Here is a 24,036-nt window from a genome sequence, read left to right on the forward strand (position 1 = left end):
TACTAATTGAAACCATTGTTCTTTGAATCATTAATGAGAAGTTTACTAAAAATTTGCAATAGGACTTAATCATTTCTTGATTCTTTAACAATACGGTACCAGCCCGTAGAGTTACTTGTCAGACTTTCTATCTCAATTACAAGACTAGCGCATGGTAGATAATGGATGCCAATTCTACAACTTTAATTCAAAATACTATTCAGACTATGTTCATGATAATTAGTTCATGTTTTAATCTAATTACTAATGAACTCCCACTTAATACAACATCCCTCATAGTTGTTAAGTGGCACACGATCCACATCCACTACACCAAAACCGATCATCACGTGAGATGATGTAGCTTCAATGGTGAACATCAACATGTTGATCATATCATCCATATGACTCGTGTTCAACCTTTCGGTTTCCGTTGTCTCGAGGCCATGTCTGTACATGCTAGGCTCGTCAAGCAAACCCAAGTATTCCGCATGTGCAAACATGGCTTACACCCGTTGTATGTGAACGTAGAGTCTATCACATCCGATCATCACGAGATGCTTCAAAACGACGAACCGTAGCAACGGTGCATACGAGGGGAGAACACTTTATTATCTTGATATTAATGTGAGGGATCATCTTATAATGCTACCGTCGCGATCTAAGCAAGATAAGATGCATAAAGGATTAACATCACATGCAATTCATAATATGTGATATGATATGGCCTTTCTTCTTGTGCTTTTGATCTCCATCTCCAAAGCACATGATCATGATCTCCATCATCACCAGCATTGCACCAAGGTCCGTGGCGCCGCTTCATGGTTGTCCATCACTTATAGCTACTATGACAACTACTTGAAATAAAGCTATTACATGATGAATAGACACGCAGGTCTTTAACAAAAATTAAAGACAACCATTAGGCTCCTGCCGGTTGCCATAATACAATAATGAACATCTCATACATCAAATATAATCATCATCACATCATGACCATATCACATCACCAAACCACGCAAAAACAAGTTAGACGCCTCTAATTTGGTTTGCATATTTTACGTGGTTTAGGGTTTTCGAGTAAGATCCAATCTACCTACGAACAGGAACCACAACGGTGATACTAGTGTTGACAATAGAAAGTGCAAATTGGAATCTTCACTATGGTGGGAGAGACAGACACCCGCAAAGCCACTTATGCAATACAAGTTGCATGTCAAGCGTGGAGCAAGTCTCATGAGACGCGGTCATGTAAAGTTAGCCCGGGCCGCTTCATCCCACCATCCCGCAAGATGCAAAGTACACAAAATAAAGCAACAAAAGCATCAACGCCCACAAAACCATTGTGTTCTACTCGTGCAACAGATCTATGCATAGACATGGCTCTGATACCACTGTAGGGGTTCGTAGCATAGAAAACAAAAATTTTCCTACCGCAAGACGAATAAATCCAAGATCTAATCTATGGAACACCCAAGATCTAATCTACAAGATCGAAGCAACGAGATTGATAATATACTAACCCTTGATGATTTCCAAAGCCTACGAGATCAGATCTCGTTGTTGATGTAGACGATCATCCCCAGTCTTTGCAATCCGGCGAGCACTTCCGTACTCGGTCGCGCGTACGGTGTCGATGAAGCCCTTCCTCTTCCCGTTCCAGCGGGCAGCGGAGGTGTGGTAGATCCCCTCGGAATCCCGGCAGCACGACGGCGTGGTGGTGGAGGTGGAGGAGAAATTCCTGCGGGGCTTCGCCAAGCTCGCGCGGAGAAGAAGGAGGAGGGAGAGAGGGGCGGCTAGGGCTTGGGGGATGATGTGCTGCGCCCCAGCCCTCCCCTCCCTCTTATATAGGCGTGGGGGGCTGCCTTGGCCCCCCTCCAAGCCTTTGGGTCGGCCAAAACAAGGGGGGAAACTTCCCCCCCCCAAATTAAGCCCCTATTTTCAAGGGATTTGATCTTATCCACTTGGTACAGCCACATGGGCCTTGGGGGGCTGGTGTGCATGGCCCATGTGGGCATATGCGACCCCTCCGGTCCATGTTGGTCGTCCGGGATAGGTGGGCCCCACTATGGTACCCCCGGAACCTTCTAGAACCTCCGGTACAATACCGAAAAATCCCGAACTTTTCCGGTAACCCCGAAAATGACTTCCCATATATGAATCTTATTCTCGGACCATTCGGACCTCCTCGTGATGTCCTGGATCCCATCCGAGACTCCGAACAAACTTCGTCTCCATACCATATTCCATATCTACTTATGCGACATCGAACCTTAAGCGCGTCACCCTACGGTTCGCGAACTATGCAGACATGGTCGAGACTCCTCTCCGAGCAATAACCAATAGCGGGATCTGGAGATCCATAATGGCTCCCACATATTCAACGATGACTTAGTGATCGATTGAACCATTTACATACGATGCCAATTCCCTTTGTCACGCGATATTTTACTTGTCCGAGGTTCGATCATCGGTATCTCCATACCTTGTTCAACCTCGTTACCGACAAGTACTCTTTACTCGTACCGTGGTATGTGATCTCTTATGAACCATTCATATGCTTGCAAGCTAATCGAGATGACATTCCACCGAGAGGGCCCAGAGTATATCTATCCGTCACCAGGATGGACAAATCCCACTATTGATCCATATGCCTCAACTCACACTTTCCGAATACTTAATCCCATCTTTATAACCACCCATTTACGCAATGGAGTTTGATGTAATCAAAGTACCCTTCCGGTGTAAGTGATTTACATGACCTCATGGTCGAAGGACTTGGGCAACTATGTATCGAAAGCTTATAGCAAATTGAACTTAATGACTTGATCTTATGCTACGCTCATTTGGGTGTGTGTCCATTATATCATTCACCTAATGACATAACCTTGTTATTAATAACATCCAATGTTCATGATCATGAAACCATGATCATCCATTAATCAACAAGCTAGTTATACAAGAGGCTTACTAGGGACTCCTTGTTGTTTACATAACACACATGTATCAATGTTTCGGTTAATACAATTATAGCATGGTATGCAAACATTATCATAAACACAAAGATATATTATAATAACCATTTTATTATTGCCTCTTGGGCATATCTCCAACACTGATACCAATTGAAAGGATCGTATGTCGCACCTAGAGGGGGTGGGGGGTGAATAGGTGCTAACCAATTTTTAGTTCTTTTTCAATTTAGGCTACACGGAGTTGATTCCCGTAGTTCCCTTCCTTTGCAAGAAGGTACGTCTACGTTCGGAGCAGTGTGGTCGCTACGAAAGCCAGACCAATGCCACGAAGGCTTCACTCAGGTCTCCTGTGAGCAACGCCACGAAGGCCTATCCCACTTCCACTAAGGGATTTCCTCGAGGCGGAAACCGGGCCTTTACAAAGTTCTTGGGGCACACATCCACAACCAAATTGGCGGCTCCCAAATCTGTAACAACACAACAACAACAACATGAACAATATCAAGTACAAATAACTAGGGTTTCTCAAAAGAGGAACACTAGCAAAGGGCCCTCAAGCATATGAGGGGGAAATGCAAATCGCTTCGGTGAAGATGTAGATCGGGGTCTTCTCCTTCGAATCTCCAAAGATCAAGAGCTTTGGTTGGATGGAGGAAGAGATCTTGTGATTCTTGTGTTTCTTGAGGTGGCTTGAGTTGGCTCTAATGGGGATGAACTTGTGAAATGATTGAGCAGGTTGGAAGGAGGAAGAAGGGGGGGGGGTATAAATACCCCTCTCAAAATCCAGCCGTTGGAGATCTTCGAGGGCCGGATAATCCTGCCTAAGTTGGGGCCGGATAATCCGCCCCCCCCTGAAAAGTCCGGCCCCCTGGAAATTCCGGGCACAAGTCCGGCCAAAAATCCGGCCTATGTTCAGGGATGTACTGAGCCGCATCGCCAAAAGTCCTTAGCTGATTTTTGGGGGCCGGATATTTTGCAAATATCCGGCCCGGATTATCCGGCCTGGAGAAAAACTGTCTGGTCCTTTTTGTCTCGTTTTTCCATGCAAGGCACCCATATACATGTATATATATTCTCTGCACCACTACATCAAACATTAGTGTATCACATATATTGATATCAAACACTTCAAAACATAATGTGAGAGATGTTCTTTCAGCCGGCACCCCTCTGGTTCCCACTCCTCCTTCACCAAGACCTCCACGCCAATCTCCACCTTAAGAGAGGAGTATTTCGCCCCCATGACTTGGGGTTTGTGGTACTAGCTTTAGCCAATCTTTCTATGTATTGTCATTATAGTAATCCGTATGAGCTTTCTATCATGATTACAATGCTAAAGGTGTAATTTCTTTGGTGGTTATTGTTGTGTGAGATAGATACATGTATGCATTTACATTTATTTTGGATTTTTATAACTTGTCACACTCTGGAAGCACATTATGATTGACTATGGCATTGGTTACGATCATAGTAAGTGTTAATACATTGTTTGCCCACGCAACGAGGTGTTGGATAACCCCAAGTGAAGGTAGATGAGAGGGATGCGGGATGCTCACGATGAATAAAACTTTGTACATGCATGTGGATAACCCCAAGTGTGACATATGTAGATGGGTGTGGTACTGGAGCGTGTAACCATCACCCTTTGCATGTTACATTTATTTAGTGCATGGATAACAAGAATTGTGACACTCTATAAGTTGGTCACACATGTATCTAGTGGAACAGGTGGGCGCCGATGGCAACACTAACAATTTCTTAGGGCCTTCAATCTATTATTTTTTCTTATTACCGTTGGGACTGAAATCATTTGCATACTTGAAAATCATCCAGTCTCCTAAAGTATCGAGCATTACCAACAAAATCCACTTATGGGTGAAATATGTCTTTGCAATCTCCCCCTTCTCATGGTCGATGACAACATGATTGAGAGCTTACAAAATATGTTTATAGTATATTTAAGGTGGTTATGCTAGAAACATATGCATGCTATCATGATATCATGATGATGCACAAAAGAAAACAAGCAATTTTAATATGGAATATTTTCCAGGACGTTATAATCTAGATATAGAGAACCCCCCTTCCTAAGTTTGTGGGCGAATAGAGTTGTGATTTTGAGTACAAAATGCACATACTATGTGATCATTCCAATACTACTACCTCCATCCCAAGGCTTAATGCCTATATTTTTTCAGAAAGTCAAATTATGTTAAGTTTGACTTAGTTTTTATCAAAAATCATTTACATGAAAAGTATAGAATCAATATCATTAGATAGATAATGAATATATTTTCATATGGTACCTACAAAATATCATATCTGTTCATAAATTCTTCTAAAAATTTGGTTAAACTTTATTTCGTTTGACTTTCTGAAAAAAATATAGGCCTTATGCCTTGGGATGGAGGTAGTATAGAATATGGAATATGAATCATGTGACAATATGTTGTGGAGGGAAAGCGGTAAGACCAAAACTGCTAGGCACATACACTTTACTTCAATCCATGACAAACACAAATCATAGCACATAACACCATAAATAAAAAAAAAAGAAGTGAGCATAGCTCATTTGGTTAGGGAAGTGGATGCACAACCTAGCCACCCAGGTTCGAGTCCCAGGGACGCGAATTTGGGTTCTTATTATTTAAAAAAATTCACTGTAGGAGCTTTCCCTACCGTATTCCTTTCAAAAAAAAACACCATAAATAAAAAGTTCTACAAGCAACAGAACCAAATCGAATACCTAGGGGACGTTTAACTTGTATAACCTACAAAGATCACAAAATCCTAATAGATCACATTTCACGATATGCCACCACTACCGGCGTCCCACACCCCCGCGCAGGTATATGGGCCTGCCCAGTTCGATTTTTCAAGCTTTACATTTTATGTTATTTTCTACTATTTTGTTTTTTCCTGTTTGTTTTTGTGTTTCTTTTTGTTTTCAGATTCGAAAATTACTATGATCCAAATATGTTTAAATTCAAAAAATGTTTAAATTTGAAAGTTATTCAAATTTGAAAATTGTTTATAGTTTATTTTTTCTAAAATTTTAAAATATTCACATTCAAAATTCGTTCAAATTTACAAAAAATCATGTTTCGTAAAATGATTTAGGTTTTTTTTAAAAATATATTTTTTAAAATGTTTACATTTGAAAAAATCAATTAATAAAAACGCGCAATTTTGAAAAATGTTCAAATTCCAAAATATTCTAATTAAACAAAGTTCAAAATTTGGGAAAAGTACGGTTCATTTTTCAGGAAACCGAAAAACCAGCTTGAAACCCCGAAAAACCGACGAAAACGAAAACTAGACAAAAAACGATTGCATCTACAAAGAAGCCACCACCAGATATATGGACCTGATCCAAAAGATAGAGAAAGTCTGTGTGGTGTCATACCAGCACCTTACAGGGTGGCCCTTGGATTCGAAGGAGTGAAAGCCACGATTTCAAACCTTTTTTTTTCTGAAGATTTTTTTAGAGGACGATGTTAAGACATGGATTTTTGGCTCCTGTGCATCAATGCTCCTGCTGTTTTAAAAAATTTATAAATCATATTTATGAGTCCTATTTTTTTTAACAAAAAATCATGTTGTAGCCAATGATTTATCCCGCAAACGTGCAACAAATTCAATTTGAAATTTTGAACCTCTCTCTGCTCTGCCTCAGAAAGAGAAATCTTGTCATTTTTCAGAATCAGAAAAAAAGGAAAGAGTATGGGTGCAGTTATAGGACATGAAGAAGTCGTGTTAATTTGAAAAGAACATCCAGCTCAAATATTCAGTGCAACCAAGTAGAGTAGTACAGTAGGACTACCTATTGGGCCACAAAGGTAGCAGCCCATCAGCACAGTCGATCGAACAGAAGCAAACATCGCTCTAGACACCAAAATTTCCCCATGGCGATGGCGCACGGCGAACCAGCGCAAGCCCTCCTCCGGCGCTCCTCCTCCACCTCCACCTCGCTGCTCACACACCGGCCTCCCCACGTCGCCCTTGCCGCCGCCACGGCGCGCGTCCGCTCCGGGACGCTCACCCCTGAGGACGCACACAGCCTGTTCGACGAATTGCTTCTGCAGGCCACTCCAGTCCCGCAGCGCGCCCTCAACGGCTTTCTCGCCGCTCTCGTCCGCGCGCCGGCCTCCGCCGCCTGTAGCGACGGCCTCTCGCTCGCCGTCGCCCTCTTCAGCCGCATGTCCCGAGGCCATGGCCCGCCTGTGCTGTCGCCCACAGTCCACACCTACGGCATCCTGCTCGACTGCTGCTGCCGCGCGCGGCACCCAGACTTAGCGCTCGCCTTCTTCGCCCGCTTCCTCACGGCGGGCATCAAGGCAAACAGCCTTATCGTCAACACCCTCCTCAAGGTCCTCTGCCAGGCAAAGCGGACGGACGAGGCTGCGGACGTGCTGCTTCACAGGATGCCGCATCTGGGCTGCGTGCCTAATGCCATCTCATACAACACAGTTATCAAGGGCTTATGTGATGGTAGCAGGAGCCAGCATGCACTCGAGCTACTCCGGATGATGGCAAAACAAGAAGCTGGCTGCTCCCCTGACGTGGTGTCGTATACCACGGTTATCCATGGTTTCTTAAAGGAGGGTAAATTCAGCACGGCAAGCAACCTATTCCATGAAATGGTGCAGCAGGGTGTTGTTCCTGATGTCGTGACATATAGCTCGATGATTGATGCGTTGTGCAAGCGTGGAAGAAGCAGAGAAGCTAGACAAATTCTGGATTGTGTGATTCTCAAGGGCCTCAAACCTAATATCGTGACATACTCTACAATGCTTCATGGGTACGCTAAAGAAGGACGCCTCGTTGATATGAATAACCTCTACAACTTGATGATAGGAAGAGGTGTTGTACCTAACCAATATGTTTTCAACATATTGATCAATGCACAAGCTAAGTGTGGATTGGTGGATGAGGCCTTTCTTATCTTTCAAGACATGCAGAAACAGGGAGTGAAGCCGGATGTGGTGACCTATTTAGCCATGATATATGTGTATTGCAGAAAGGGTAAGATGAATGATGCTATTGAACAATTCAACCAGATGATTAATATGGGGGTACCACCGAATGTACAGATTTACGGGTGCCTGATTCAGGGTTATTGTACACATGGTGATTTAGTGAGAGCTAAAGAATTGGTTCATGAAATGAAGGAAAAAGGCATCCGTTATCTTGGCATTATGTTCTTCAACTCAATAATAAACAGCCTATGCAAAGAAGGAAGGGTGACAGATGCACAAGATATCTTTGACTTTATGAAGCATATAGGTGAGAAGCCTGATGTTATCATGTTCAGTTCACTGATTGATGGATACTGCTTGGTTGGCAAGATGCAGAAAGCATGCAGGGTACATGATGATATGGTATCGGTTGGCATTCAGCCTAATGCCATTACGTACAGTACACTTATTGATGGATACTTTAAAGCAGGAATGGTGGATGCTGCATTGACTCTATTCAAAGAAATGTCAGCTAAACCGGAGACTCTTACTTATAACATCATAATGGATGGATTATTTAAGGCTGGTAGAACCGTTGCTGCAAAAGAAAAGTTCCATGAGATAGTCAAAAGTGGAGTGAGATTGTCCATTGATACATACAATATAGTTCTCAGCGGGCTTTGCAAAAACGGTTGTGCAGATGAAGCAATCATGCTGTTCAAGAAATTGCGAGCAATGAACCTTAAGGTTGATATTAGAACTCTCAATATTATAATTGATGCAATGTTTAATGTTGGGAAAACAGAGCAAGCTAAGAATTTGTTTGCTGCAATACCAGCCAAGGGATTGGTACCTACTGTTGTAACATACACTACGATGATGTCAAACCTTATAGAAAAAGGATTGGTGGAAGAAGCTGACAATATATTTTCATCAATGGAGACGAGTGGTTGTGCTCCCGACTCTCGTCTGTTAAATATTGTTATCAGAAAGTTACTGAAAAAAGGTGAAATAGTCAGGGCCATCAGTTATATGTCCAGACTTGATGGGAAGGGCATGTCGCTTGAAGCTTCAACTACTTCCCAATTGATATCTCTCTTTTCAAGTCAAGGGATATACCATAAGCACAAAGATTTGCTCCCAGCTAGGTATCAGTTTTTTGAAGGGGACATCCACAGTTGACATGAACTTGAACCCTTAAAAGGCATGCTTTAGATTTTCCTTGCAATGAGTCATTTCTGCTGGTAAATGACATCATGACCATTGGGTTCCAAAAATGGTGTAGTGCGATTCTTTGACACCATGGGACACTCTTTTTCTGTGTTCTTCATCAAGAGGGAGGCTAAGAGAAAGCTATTTAATATCGTGTACACCAATCCTGTATTAGCTGTTTGTCAGATGGGTTTCGAGGCCAAGGCCGAGGGGCGGGCGGCGCGAAGGCCCCGACGTCTCTGGAGGTGAACTACCGGGAGTGGCTGCGGTCCATGCACGACCTCATCGACTCGGAGCTGGTCGGCGAGGAGAGGGCGGCGGAGTTTCTGAAGACCCTGCCGCGCCTGGAGGAGGACTACAAGCGGCTGTGCGCAAGAGCGTGTACTAGAAGGTTGTGCCCGGCGACCACAGGTGGCGGATCATCTGGCCCGACGAGTCGAAGCTAAGGATTTTTTTGCTGGGAGACTGCCGTCTTCGCCTTGTTTGGGGCCTCGGTCTTCTACCGGGAATCCGGGGTCACCTGATCCGGTTGCTCAATGGTCGGACTGCTGCCCAGATGAGCTGCGAAAGTTAGCCAGCATCTGGTGCTGTCTAATAATTTAGTGTTCTGGTTGAGATTTGGACTTCACGTGAGATGATTACTTTGTAGTTACTCCAGTAGGGAAGGCAGTGGCTCATGTTTCCTGTATACGATTAGAGCAGAAAACTGACCAGAATGTCAATTATGCCAATATCTGTCTCCCATTTTATCACTCAATTGAGCACAGTTAACTGGGGATCAAGCTGGGGATGGTATTATCTCACGCTATGCCATCATTGAAGAGGATCCAGCTGAGATGTTTTACTGAATTGATTGATCGGAGAATCAGATATATATGCCTAGTCATGACTAATGAGGAGCTAACTGGCATGCTTTTGTCTGCACCTGCTTTCTAGGTATGAAGAAGGGCGGGCCTGGTGCAACGGTCGCCTGTGACCGAGAGGTCCCAGGTTCGAGTCGCGGTCTCCTCACATTGCACTTCGTGAGGGTAAGGCTTGCCACTAACACCTTCCCCAGACCCCGCACAGTGCGGGAGCTCTCAGCACTGGGTACGTCCTTTTTTTTTTTTTTTTTTTGCTTTCTAGGTATGGCATCGAACAGGGCAAATCAGTTCTGGCAGAGGAACAACACTTGCCATACTAAGCAAACATTTTCTTACCGTGCTCTCCACGGATTAGCTTGAGAAGCAATCAGGTAGCATAGTGTTATACTTTATGTTCATACTACAACCATTCCTATGTTTTGATGTCTAATACATTGCCCTTAGTGCTGTTTCACTCTTTTTAAATATTGTTAATGCAACCCTCATGTTTTATCATTAATTATATTACTCCCTCCGTCTTTCGGGGTGGAGGGAGTACTATAGTTGATGTGGGACTGGGAGCAACTTTGGCGTTGCTAACTAAAGGCTTGGGTTGGGGCATTGCAGATTGAGGCCACGACTGGTAGATTTTACGTTGTGCTCATTGGGGTGATGGTTGGGCAGATCCAGTTGGTGCTGTGAGGGTCAGGTCGTGGGCAAAAGGCAGGTAGACATATATAAGAGGTTAGTGACCAAGTTGTTCGCAACTTTCAGTTTTTTTACGGTATCACATTCCCACTCCTGAGCCTTTTATAGAGACATGCTTCCTTTGAGCACTTAATTGACCAGGGTCTCATTGAACAGTACGTTTCTAAATATATATTGTATGGTACTGCTCATATCAGCCCTTTGGCAATGCTGTCAGTATGAATTGTTAATTTCGGGTCAGTGTTTTGGCGGTGATACTTTTTACGAATGTTGTAATTAGAACTATTAGTCTGTTATAAGTGTATCATTGAAGTTCTTCAGATAACAAAACTTGTTTGTACAATTTTTTGTAAGGTACAAACAAGCAAATTTTTCCCATACACATAGCTGACATCTCCACTAAGGGAAACAGTTCTCTACCATGCGATGGACACATCGCCATTCAATAGATCCACCAACCTGTGGAAATGTTAAGAATGCTGATGCAGTTATTATCACTATCCAGTCTCACTGTAGCCTCTAGAACGATGCCTTCATTTTAGAGTTACTCAGTGATTTGACACACCCTTACTGGCTTACTTAGCTTATAATTTCCCCATTTTGAGAAATATATAAAAAGTTGTGGATGTTATTGAAGTATCAAGCTACTATTAGAACATCAGTAGTTGAGATATAATTTGCTAAATGCCAGCTACTGTTGTTTTCAAGGGGCTTCTCAATCTGGGTATTTGTTATATCTGGGTGCAGAGAAGTAATCATGTCCTTACAAAAATACATGCCAAAAACACTGGAAACCACTTATTGTGATTGATATGACCCTTCTTACGTATTTGCTGCCTAACACATTGATAACTCTGAACTTTTGACTTCAGAATAACAAACTGGGAACATCTCGTGTTGCAAAGCTGGGAATTTCTGTTATTTTAGCTTAGGTCTTTTGAGTCTTTGCATTGAATGTTTTGTGGTCTTCTAGACCTACAGCTGGGAGCCATCTCCATGTGAGTAAGTGAACATGATATAGGCTACATATTTCCATTATTGCCTCCTATAGTCCTACATCTCCTTTTCCTGCAAGTGCCTTTTGTCAATATTTCATACTGATGTTTGTGTGTTTTGTATTCAATGAGTGCTACCGAGAGAGCCCTATGTAGGTGACCTCTGAGCTCTTCTACCATTGAAGATCACTTTCTAATATATTTCTTTGAATTTGAAGACCATGAAGAAGATATAGGAGTAAGGTTTGTGATTAATCCAAGAAATAGTTTTGCTTTTCAGTTAACCATTTATTTTCTGTATGGATTCCTTGTAAACACTAATCTATTCATCAGTCTACCAAAAGGTGCTTTGATCAACTTGATTCCTGTATTATTTATTTTTTCTGCTAGAAAATAGTTTACGAAGAGCTGTCATATCTTTTACAGAACAGATTTGCTACTTTCCATTGCACATGTTAGATGGCTATAAAAAAAAACTTGCAGATGAGTGGCCAGCAAGGAGTTTATATAGAAATAGAATTAGTATACTATAATATTTTGATAATTATGTGTTAACGCCCTTGTTGAATATCCTAGTTTCAGTGTGTCTGACAGTGTGTAAACATACTGACCAGCAACAACCCCATTGTTTTAGGTGATGTTGTACATAACTTCAGGTCTGAGGTTTTCTAAACTTTTACCTTGTTACTGTCGACATGACGACATCAATATCTTATTGTGCACTTTCTCAAAATAAGATAAGGGTATATTTTAAGGTTGAGGTCCACTGTACATGTCTAGTGTGTATTTTAATTTGGTGCTAGTAAGTCGGTGCATTCAATCTTCTATTTGAAATTTGTTCTGGTCTGCTGGGTGTTGCCAGGGAATGGACGAGGTATTCATGTGAAGATATGCCCTTATCGTAGATTTATTTGCTTGAACGAAAGAAGGAATATTACTCAGGTAAAATTAGCTCTTGTACCTTTGGTTGTAACCGATAGAAATTAGTCCATCTTTTGAATTTACAGTACAATTTTGTTTTTTGGCTGATCTGGGGAGCAGTAGATGCATGCAAGCGCTAGAAGGTGCCCATTGCTTTAACATTCTTTATGCCATGTTTGAAAGTTTATTTTAGAGTCCTTAAATCTATCACCGCTGGTGAGTACTTCATCTATCTGAAAGTTTATTTTGCACAAAAGTGCCATTTTTAGAGATGCTTAGTGGGGTAAGGGGCTATGTATGGAACAACAACCCACTAGGATCCGAACCAAACATAGATTTGACTCTGTGTGTCTCATTAACACAATTGTTTTTGAGAGATGATGCGCTCGTTGATAGCTGTGCTGATTTTTGTTAATCTTAAATCTCCATGACTCAGTAGTCATTGCGTGGGTGCATGCATATGATGGTGTACTTATATGCATATCTACCATCCTTGGTATTTCTCTAAATAAAAATGAGCAAGTTGGAGCTATCTAATCAACAGTGACAGTGGCATCCCAACACCGATTGGATAGCTGAAATATAACTCCAAAACCAACCCTCCTACAATTCCAAACACTTGCAGTATTTAGTCATCTGCTTCCGCGATTGAACATTCCTGGGTGCTGCACTGGTGAAAGCATTTTTAGCTTGAAGAACAAGAAGGTTCGATGCAAATACTTTCTCCCATACAGCAGAATCAGTATATTCAGTATATAGCACATAGCTAGTTAGTACGTAATGCTAAGATTTTGGTCTCAGCTATCGATGGGTTCGCTGGCTCTTGCCTGCTGCACCACGGCCCTCATCGTTCTATTCCTTCCCTTGGGCACTTCTGACGACCGGCTTGTCCCTGGCAAGCCGCTGTTCCCTGGCAGCACCATCGTCTCTGATGGTGGAGCCTTCGTCCTGGGCTTCTTCAACCCTTCCAACTCCACTCCCACCAAGCTGTACCTTGGCATATGGTACAACAACATTCCCGAGCTTACTGTCGTGTGGGTCGCTAACAGAGAAAACCCGGCAATCAACAAGTATTAATATCTCCCTCTTTCTACTACTAGCTTTGTCATTTCCGCCACTTTCTACTGCTGGTTTTGAATTTGCTAACATATTCCTAATTCTACCATTTCCATTTTTATGGTATATGTATGTATGACGCAGGTAAAAGGACAAAGAGCAATGCAGTCTGGATTGTACTACCCGTTTTGGGCAGTGGTGTTTTGGTGCTCATTTGCATCTTGCTCGCATGGTTAAAATTAAAAGGTACGCTTAATTGATTTTTCTTAGTAAAAGTTTAAGGTTGACCACCAAGCAAGAATGTATGTTTCAACGCACAGAATTTAAACTTTTCGTGTACACCCCCCTCCTAAAAAAAGAAGAAAAGAAAACAAGAGAAATGTCTCGTACAAAATAGTACGCACTTGGATTGTATGCACCTTTTATAATGGTCATTTTTCTAATATGTGGGCCTGATTTTATATGTCATAAGCGATAGCCATACAATCTGGCATCGGCTATATCCTTTAGATTTGAGAACTTATAAATTAGGGATTATTCTACTGACATCAATAGTTGTAGGGGGGACTATTTTCTTTCTTATGCTTGTGATGTTCTCATTTTAATTAGAAGCGAAAAATGATCCTTAACATTGTGCGAGCACCAAGCAGGCAAGAACAAAATACACAGAAATCCCAAGAAGAAAAGATTGGATGGTACAAGTATATCTAATGATGCTGTAGATGGAAACTCTCCACACGTTCAAGATTTTCCATTTGTAGGACTAGAAGAAATTGCACTTGCAACCGACAGTTTCTCTGAAACATGTATGATTGGACATGGAGGCTTTGGAAAAGTATACAAGGTAATTCGCGGAATACTGTTATTCGACAAGGGTAACTATTTTTTCATATGGAAAATTTTGTTCTAAGATACCCATTATATTCTATAGGGAATATTAGCTGGCCAGGAAGTTGCAATCAAGAGGCTAAGTAGAGATTCTCAACAAGGAACAAAAGAATTCAGAAACGAAGTAATTCTAATTGCCAAATTGCAACATAGAAACTTGGTTCGACTTCTTGGATGCTGCGATGAGAGAGACGAAAAGCTTCTGATATATGAGTATCTTCCTAACAAGAGCTTAGATGTTACCCTTTTTGGTAAATTTCTAATAATATACAATGATTTCCTAAAAACTCAAAAATACTTTTGCTTACGCTTGTTTCTTCGTGTAGATGACTCAAGAAAATTATTGTTGGATTGGGACACACGGTTTAGTATGATCAAAGGGGTTGCAAGGGGACTTCTTTATCTTCATGAAGACTCAAGGTTCACCATAATTCATAGGGATCTCAAAGCTGCGAATGTTTTGCTAGATGCAGATATGAAACCCGAGATAGCGGATTTCGGTATGGCAAGGATCTTTAATGATAACCAACAAGATGCAAATACCCAGCGAGTTGTCGGAACATAGTAAGTATGCATTGTGAAACGCTTGTATTTTTTTATAGTAAACTTCCATTTAACTTTTAAAACTAAAACGATAAAACAGTGGATACATGGCTCCTGAGTATGCAATGGAAGCCCAAGTCTGATGTCTATAGCTTTGGGGTGTTACTACTGGAGGTTGTAACTGGCATAAGGAGAAACTCAGATGTTCGAACAATGGGCTACCCTAGCCTCACTGTTTACGTGAGTACATTCATGATCCATTTTTCTTTTGAACTTTCTGTTCTGGAAGTGGATCAAATTCCCAAAGCTATTTGCAGATTGACAAACAAAGTAATACGTATATGTTGTTGTTGTTGTTGTTCTCAGGCATGGAATATGTGGAACAAAGAGAAGACACAGGAACTACCAGAGTCATGTATCATGGATACATGCTTACCAGGCGAAGTTTTGCTATGCGTACATGTAGCACTCTTGTGTGTCCAGGAGAACCCTGATGATAGGCCACCCATGTCATCAGTTGTGTTCGTCCTAGAGAATGGAAGCACCGCACTTCCAGCCCCCAAGCGCCCTGCCTACTTTGCACGACAAAGTGCTGAAATGGAGCAAATCAGAAATGATATTCAAACACCGGCGAACAGTTTTACACTCACTGAGATAGAGGGGCGATGAAATTATAATTCTTTAGCTTTAGATGTATCAAAATGTTCTTAAAAAGAACTATTCGATGTACAATCAGCATCGAAAGGTTGTCCGGCTCAACAAAATGCTGGTGAATCCTCTGTTTTTAGAAGTTGTTTATCTTTGAATATGTTCTCTAGTCCAAATTTGTATCTTGTCCGTACTCGGACGTATTTGATCTTCTGTATGATTTGGATCTTTGTATGTATCCATTTGTATCTTGACTCGTTGGAGTCGTTGTTGTAATATATGTTTCTTGTGGGCTCTATTGTAACCCTGTTGTAATGTTACCGCTCGTGTTAATTTCTCTGGCATCACGTGTGTGATTCGTCGCGCACGCCGTGTCGGATGGCGTCTCTGAATCGATATCATGCGGATTTCGGCGGGATCGCTGAAATTCTCATGTTACCGGTTCCGGGGCGTCACAACAAGGTCCTTTGGTGGGGCACCATGCATGAAACCAGGATGAAGACCAGAAGGAGGTTTTAGCATCGTCGCCGATGGTGACCCGAGTGGCAGCATTGAAGAGGTCCAAATCAGAGGTATCATTGGGGGTTACTGAACCAACCCACGGCTTTTCCGGAGCTGTCCATTTGTACCGTAGCCAACGGAGCCTCAGAGCCCGAGAAGGTACTATTCTGGTCACCTTGGTGAGAACCAAGAAGGGTAGGCTACATGTGACCGGAATGTGGTGGCATAATCAATGTACCTCAAGGTGGTGAGGGAATACATGTGAGCGTACATGCGTGGTGTGGACGAGCTCGACATCGATGGTGGTTCAAGCTACCCAACGAAGGGGCACACTGCAACTACTAAAGGACTGCATACCACGGCTCTGCACAAGAGGGCAGCCATGATAGAAAACATGCGGATCCGTGGAGGAGAAGAGGTTGTGTGTGAAAATGCAATACCAAGAAGTCCCTAATCAGTATTTCTAAATGCTTATGTATTATTTTCATAAAAGAACTATTTTTATTTCATATATTTATTTTTTTGTTTCGATCAAACCGTTCCGCTGTTTGACCAGGGTGTTTCCTACGATGACGATGGTCCGATTGGGAAAGCTGAAATGTCAGCTCGAAAACACACGTTGCTCGTACCAGAAGTCAGAAGCTTTACATTTTTGAATCACCAAATTCACTATCTATCCTACGTGAGTGCTGGAATGGATGGTGGATTAGCTAGAAAAATAGCAAACAGTCAAACACCAATGCGGGTGTTGCTTGTAAGACTGGATCGATATTCCAGAAGTGTACTCGTAATCAACGGCCTGTCAAAATCAACGACAGAGTAATTCGAAGAAAACAACAACGAAGTATAGTACGGCTGGTAGGACTGCATTAAGTCGATCCTTACCGGAATCGTACATATCTGGTACGAACTGCAAACGACATCGGCCTACTCGATCATGGATTGGCTGGCTGTCACCTGCTGCACCGCGGCTCTGATCCTACTATTCCTGCCGTTGTGCGCGTCGGAGGACCGGCTTGTCCCCGGCAAGCCGCTCTCCCCCGGCGCCACCATCGTCTCCGACGACGGTTCCTTCGCGTTGGGCTTCTTCAACCCCTCCAACTCCTCCGGTACACCGACAAGGCTGTACCTAGGCATATGGTACAACAACATCCCCGAGCTTACCGTGGTGTGGGTCGCCAACCGGGAAACTCCGATCACGAACATCACCACACCAATGCTCTCCCTCACCAACAGCTCCAATCTCGTTCTGACGGACGGTGATGGTGGTCCTGTCCTTTGGACGTCAGGCGTGGCTGCTGCGACGAGCTCTTCCCCCGCGACGGCCGTGCTTGAGAACACTGGCAACCTCGTCATCCGGGCACCAAACGGTACCATGCTGTGGCAGAGCTTCGACCACTTGACTGACACCTTCCTTCCCGGCATGAAGATCCGGATCAGGTATGACAAGCGCACCAACGGTGGTCGCCTCGTGTCATGGAATAGCCCCGACGACCCCTCGCCGGGGCGCTTCTCATACGGCGGCGACCCGAACACGCTCCTCCAAATATTCCTTTGGGACGGGACTCGCCCAGTGGCTCGCACCGCTACGTGGACAGGGTACATGGTGAAGAATCATCGCAAGTACCAGCAGGATAGCACCGGTGCGACCATCACCGTCTCCCTAGCCGTCGTCAACAACGACGAGGAGATCTACGTCACCTACAACGTCTCCACGGACGCCCCCCACACAAGGTACGTGGTGACATACTCCGGCGATTACCAGCTCCAGAGCTGGAGCAATATCTCATCGGTCTGGTTAGTCCTGACGAAGTGGCCATCCACGGAATGCAACCGGTACGGCTACTGTGGTCCATACGGCTACTGCGATGTGGCGGTGCCGACGTGCAAGTGCCTCGACGGCTTTGAGCCGGCGAGCACGGAGGAGTGGAACAATGGTAGGTTCTCAGCGGGGTGTCGGAGGAAGGAGCCGCTGCGTGGGTGCGGCGATGGCTTCTTGGCCTTGCAGGGTATGAAGACGCCGGACGGGTTTGCGCTCGTCGGCGAGAACAAGAGTACTACATCGGAGGAGTGTGCGTCAGAGTGCGGCCGCAACTGCTCCTGCGTGGCGTACGCGTATGCCAACCTGGGCGGCGACAAGTCTGGGGGAGACGTGACAAGGTGCTTGGTGTGGACCGGGGAGTTGGTTGATACGGCAAAGGTAGGCGCAGATACCGGCAGCGACACGCTCTATCTTCGGCTTGCAGGCTTGGATGCGGCAGCTGGTACAGAAGTTCTCTCCTGCTACTTCTTTTGTCTTATATGACATCTATTATTCATGGGTAACCCATTATTCATTTACCTTTCGTGGTATATGTATGTATTGCACAGGTAACACAACGAAGATCAACATAGTGAAGATTGCTCTGCTAATTCTAGGAAGTGGTGTTCTAGTACTCATATGCATTTCACTGGCATGGTTAAAATTCAAAGGTATGTTCAGTTTGGCTGACTCTGTACTTGACCACTGAACTTGTAGTTCCTCTACTACAACAATGTACCCCCGACTAGGAAATCTACAAACACCCTAAATATGTAAAACTAGAGAAAATAACTCTTTTGGTAGTGATAAGTGTTTCCCATCCATGCATAAGCTCGTGCCACTCTAGAAATACTCCATTCGTCTTAAAATATAAGTCATCTTTAAATTTCACTGGTCAACAACTTAGTATAACTTTAACTATTATAAAAAATGAAAGATATTTGCAAGAAGAATGAAACATACCATTTATACATTCTGAAAGGATATACTTTTATATATAGTAGTGGTCAAAATTGTATATCAAAGACACGGTGGAAAAAGTGTGCCTTATATTTTAGGACGGGCGGAGTATTCAGACTTCGATATATAGTCCGGAAAACTAGAGAAACCTCGAGTGGCGGCGCTATTATGGATTTGAGGTGTATTTGCCCGCGCACACATATTCTATTTTTTTTTCAGAAGGGGGCCAGGGAAATCCTCTTTGCATTAGTTGCTGCACACAACCATATTTATTAAGGAGATACACAGCTCAACGAACGTATCAAGAAATACATGCTGCACTTATGTAACACAGATATGTTTGCTAGATGACCAAACATATTGGTTGACCACATTTTGAGGTACTGCCTCCAAATGGTTGGACAAGAGTCTAGAGATAATCACACTCCCAAAGGGTGCAACAAAGACCACGTGATAAGGATCAATATGATCTCAGGGGGTTTTAGGCCCAATGTCGTATGGTGTTCAAGATTGATGGTAGATATATTAAAGATCGTTGAGCAGACTAGAACTTATTCACAAACAACACAACAGATTCTTCCGAATCAACAACCAAAAGGAGAGATACTAGTGTCCACTGAGACGAGACTTTTTCCTGTATATTTTGAACTCAGAAATTTAAATTCATTTTCTCAACGCACACCTCACAAATTTATAGTACAATTAATATACTATGGGGATGTGCCCCACGGAACCACTTCATCCGTCTACATATGGCATCCAACACTATAAGGGCGGAAGGCCTTCATGCAAAGAATCTTTTCACAACCAAAAATTCAAAATAAGTTATCTTTTAAACGGTTGATCCAATTGATTACCCATCTTCACCATTGGGTTTGTCTCAACGATTATTTCAAAACAAGATCCCATCCTAATACGTTATATTGTCATGTTATGGTAGTGTTGCTATCAAGTTAATAGTAGACATTAACCACCCAAATAACACACAATTTCCAAATAATTTTACATGTTCTTTGTCATAGTGTACATGTCTAGAGATTGAATATTTGATGCACTCCATAAGCGTAAAATATGACATTACCATCATGCACGGCTTACATTGAAGAGAAGAGAAGTTCGGAAAATCTGTTAACCATTTAATTTTGATCTTGTAAGCAACTTGAGTTTACCTGGTGACCAAGTGATATAATATGTCAACTAGGATCGAAAAAACATTTCAAAAATGTACAAGAGATCTAATATCGAGGTCTCGACGAAATAAAACCAAGCATTAACATGGATCTTAATTTTAACTTACGATTTAAGAGATAAAATATTTTAAAGATTGAAAACACGAAAGCAAACATGTGGCTACCTATATGCATGGTTTTTTTTTGCCGTGCCCACAAAAAGCTAATTTAGGGCACATGCATTTATTAGCATAGTCCTTTAATAATATTAATTGTCTCTAAACAACTTAATATCAGGTAATAAAAAAATCAAAAATATTATCTAATATCTTGGCAGAAAGCAAACCAAACAAGCTATACTACTATTTTGTACACCTTGTCTGATTAAGCTAGCCCATGCCCTTCAAGGAAACAAACATCATGGTCAATCTCCCCTATGAAATCCATCAACAACTGGTGTACATGGCGAACAAAAGTAGCATTAAATATCAAACCAATCTGATATTGTGCTAGTGCAAGGTTCTTGGCTCAGTGGTCTATCTCTTCCATGCCACTATATTCCAATTGCAAAGTAATTTGGCAAGCCAACAACTGTAGCGTCTACAATAATAACAGGATTGCTGAACTTTATATCCTCACACCATGGCAATATTTTATGAACATCAACAAATATATGGGGTGCCACATCACCACACACGTATCTAATATGTAGCCTTGTGGATTTACATGGTGGCTCAAGTGACTTCGTAGGTTACTTCCTCTAGTTTTGTTAGTTTGTAGCGGGTATATTAGATGTATATAAAAATTAATATAGGTTATTATGCCTACTATATGCTCATTAAATAATAAATGAGTAAAACATTATGGAAGCAGGCAAGGATAGAAAATGGAGAAGGGACAGGAAGATAAGAGTGGATCGTGTGAGCACTATCAATGACTCTGGGGAAGAAAGCCTTCCCTATGACCATGAATTTCCATTTGTGAAATTAGAGGAAATTGCTCTTGCAACCCAAAATTTCTCAGAAACATGCATGATTGGACAGGGTGGCTTTGGTAACGTTTACAAGGTAAGACATTCAATATGCTATTTTCTATTATTCATTCTAAATCAACATGTTTTTATTGTTTATATGTAAAACCCAATCTGATATTTTCATTAAATATCTCCAGGGAAAGTTAGCTGGTCAAGAAGTTGCAATCAAGAGGCTAAGTAGAGATTCTCAGCAAGGAACAAAAGAGTTCATGAATGAAGTTATTCTAATTGCCAAATTACAACATAGAAACTTGGTTCGACTTCTTGGATGCTGTGGCGAGAGAGATGAAAAGCTCCTAATATATGAGTATCTGCCTAACAAGAGCTTAGATGCTACCCTTTTTGGTATTCGAATAACAGATAGTACTTTCCAAAGACAACTCAAAAAAATACTTCTAACACTTGTTATTTGTATAGATGATTCAAGAAGAGTACTGTTGGATTGGGCCACACGGATTAGTATAATAAAAGGGGTTGCAAGGGGACTTATGTATCTTCATGAAGACTCAAGGTTGACCATAATTCATAGGGATCTCAAAGCTGGAAATATTCTGCTAGATGGAAATATGAAAGCCAAGATAGCGGATTTCGGCATGGCAAGGATCTTTGGCGATAACCAACAAAATGCAAATACCCAACGTGTTGTTGGAACATAGTGAGTAACCTTGTGAAAAAAATATCTTTTTTACCCTTGATGAAAATTGAATCCCATCTGGTAACTCTTGTGAGTGAAATGGTCAAGCAGTGGTTACATGGCCCCTGAGTATGCAATGGAAGGTGTCTTCTCTACCAAGTCCGACGTGTACAGCTTTGGTGTGTTACTACTAGAGATCGTAACTGGTATACGGAGAAGCTCCAGCAGTGATACCAAGGGTTTTCCTAGCCTAATTGTGTATGTGAGTACACACAAAATTTCTCTTAAGTTTCAAATTTATAAGTATATCAGATATTTATCTTTTTCTCAACAACCTAAATAAAAAACTTAATGATTTTTTTTGTTTGTTCTAGTCATGGAGTATGTGGAAGGAAGGGAAGGCCGAGGAATTGGTAGACTCATCTATAATGGATACTTGTTCACCAGAAGAAGTCTTGCTTTGCATACATGTGGGACTCCTGTGTGTCCAAGAAAACCCTGATGATAGGCCACTGATGTCTGCTGTTGTGTTCGTTCTAGAAAATGGAAGCACTACACTTGCAGCCCCCAGTCGCCCTGCCTACTTTTCTCGACATAATATAGAGATGGAGCTAATTAGAGATGATATTCAAAACTCTGTCAACAATATCACCCTTACGGAGATACAAGGGCGATAAAATACTTCTAATATAGTGAGAAACATTTTGTGACAAAGAAACACAATTGTCATGCATGAGGGCCTCTTCTAGAAGATTTGGGAAACATAGGAACAGGAAATATGCAAAATTGTAACGTCATGTCCCCTTAAATCCGAGCTTGCACCAAGTCTGTTGTATTCCAATCCTCTTAATAAACAATCCATGTTGATTTTTTTTCCAAACATCATACTTTTAGGATGAGTATAAATACAGTCACACTTCGTGACAGATGCTAGTGATCTCGGATTGCTCTATTTATGAAGCTCAAATGTTGCAATAGAAAATAACATTGTTGGATCCAATATTATATGTAACATGCGGTCATGATTTTACCTAAAAAAGGATGAGGAAATATTAATGTGGAACAATCATGACAAAAGTAGCAAATGTCACATAAACTGAGTTGCCTTTTCTCAGTTTCTGGCCCAAGAACTGATAATCCTTGGATGGTACCTATTTAGCCAGAATTCATTTCCTACATGAAAATGTTCCACGAGGCAAACTCTACCAATATTACTATATACTCCTTTCATCTCAGAATAAGTGTAGTTCTAACTTTTCTGGTACTAACTTTATTGGTGTTTTGCTTCAGTTCCTTCCCTCCACTCACTTCCAAACTTTGGCCTCACTTTATATATAAAAGTTATAACATATATGACTTCAAATTTGTATACTATAAGAATATATTTAAGAGGATTCTAATGATTCTAGTTTTGTGTCATAAATGTTCCTGTTTTTTCTGACATAGTAAAACTTAATTTCTTTTTAACTTCGGACAAAAGGTAAAAGTACAATTATATGTTGACAAAGGGAGTACTGCTTATACATCTAGTACGGAAAACTGAAAACTTCATCAGTTCCGTTGATCACTAGTAGAAATATGGTTATTGGGGACCGACTATTACTAACTTCTCAACACTATACCACACTACTGGTTATTAATAGTATACCGTAACTTTTGGCCTGGCACGCTAGTACTATCCGTGACTTCAGCATGCAACAAAAAGATTTAATGGCAGCGTGGTCTAGCCTGCACGCTAGCGGTGTCGCGGGTGCGCTCGTGGACACCGGGATTGAGACCACCCAAATTTTTTGGTTCGGTATGGGGCGTCAAGATGTTCCCTACAATCCCCTAATGCATGGAAAACACACAAACAATTTTACCCAGATCCAGACCAGTCTTGCGAGCTAACGACACTACGTCCCGCTTGTCTGAATTATAGTGGAGAGTACGAAGAGTAGAATGGTGATCACGAGTTGCCAGGATAAGCTCATCGAACTTTCTCTCCTGATAGAGTTTGCTTGGTTGTGAAGACTCACTTTCTTAGATAGATCTCTGAACCCCTTCTTTCACTGTCTTGGCTCCAGTTTTATACAGCGGGCATACACCGAGGTGTTTCGTCGGGAGCCGTACATGCGCCCCTACATCTTGGTGAGAGCTTGTTCGCTCCTTTTGCGGACAGAAGCCTCCGTAGCAAAGGATCTCCTACTTCCAGCTTCCATGGTCGAAAGTGA

General features: G+C 42.1%; 2 protein-coding genes, 1 long non-coding RNA gene and 1 pseudogene across 4 annotated transcripts; all 4 read left to right on the forward strand.

Annotated features, from left to right (window-relative positions):
- Positions 1–6,865: 6,865 nt before the first annotated feature.
- LOC124657510 (protein Rf1, mitochondrial-like) lies at positions 6,866–9,374 on the forward strand. The gene has a single exon (XM_047196052.1). It carries the CDS (start codon positions 6,866–6,868, stop codon positions 9,092–9,094), a length of 2,229 nt encoding a protein of 742 aa, XP_047052008.1. The 3' UTR covers positions 9,095–9,374.
- A 467-nt stretch (positions 9,375–9,841) lies between these two features.
- LOC124651385 lies at positions 9,842–11,196 on the forward strand. Its single transcript, XR_006987389.1, has 3 exons — positions 9,842–10,060; positions 10,250–10,358; positions 10,594–11,196. It is a non-coding gene; the product is annotated as an uncharacterized LOC124651385 (long non-coding RNA).
- A 2,499-nt stretch (positions 11,197–13,695) lies between these two features.
- On the forward strand, positions 13,696–15,833 carry LOC124657951 (annotated as a pseudogene).
- A 1,330-nt stretch (positions 15,834–17,163) lies between these two features.
- LOC124654461 (G-type lectin S-receptor-like serine/threonine-protein kinase At1g11300) lies at positions 17,164–22,500 on the forward strand. 2 transcript variants are annotated; one of them, XM_047193457.1, is made up of 7 exons: positions 17,164–18,490; positions 18,597–18,698; positions 21,030–21,223; positions 21,327–21,534; positions 21,607–21,844; positions 21,935–22,085; positions 22,198–22,500. In XM_047193457.1, the coding sequence occupies exons 1-7, from the start codon at positions 17,164–17,166 to the stop codon at positions 22,498–22,500; spliced, it is 2,523 nt and encodes an 840-aa protein (XP_047049413.1). The 2 variants fall into 2 exon arrangements, with proteins under 2 accessions (XP_047049413.1, XP_047049414.1); XM_047193458.1 differs by having other exon boundaries at positions 17,164–18,472.
- Positions 22,501–24,036: the final 1,536 nt, after the last annotated feature.

Source organism: Lolium rigidum, chromosome 5 (genome assembly GCF_022539505.1).
Source record: "Lolium rigidum isolate FL_2022 chromosome 5, APGP_CSIRO_Lrig_0.1, whole genome shotgun sequence".
In the NCBI taxonomy this organism is placed as follows: Eukaryota; Viridiplantae; Streptophyta; class Magnoliopsida; order Poales; family Poaceae; genus Lolium; species Lolium rigidum.

Bases quoted from the DNA above. Each gene is read 5' to 3' on its own strand.
- LOC124654461 (XM_047193457.1), top strand. From the start codon at position 17,164: ATGGATTGGCTGGCTGTCACCTGCTGCACCGCGGCTCTGATCCTACTA. The intron at 21,224-21,326 runs GTAAGACATTCA...AAATATCTCCAG, and splicing joins GCTTTGGTAACGTTTACAAG to GGAAAGTTAGCTGGTCAAGA. The intron at 22,086-22,197 runs GTGAGTACACAC...TGTTTGTTCTAG, and splicing joins TTCCTAGCCTAATTGTGTAT to TCATGGAGTATGTGGAAGGA.
- LOC124657510 (XM_047196052.1), top strand. From the start codon at position 6,866: ATGGCGCACGGCGAACCAGCGCAAGCCCTCCTCCGGCGCTCCTCCTCC.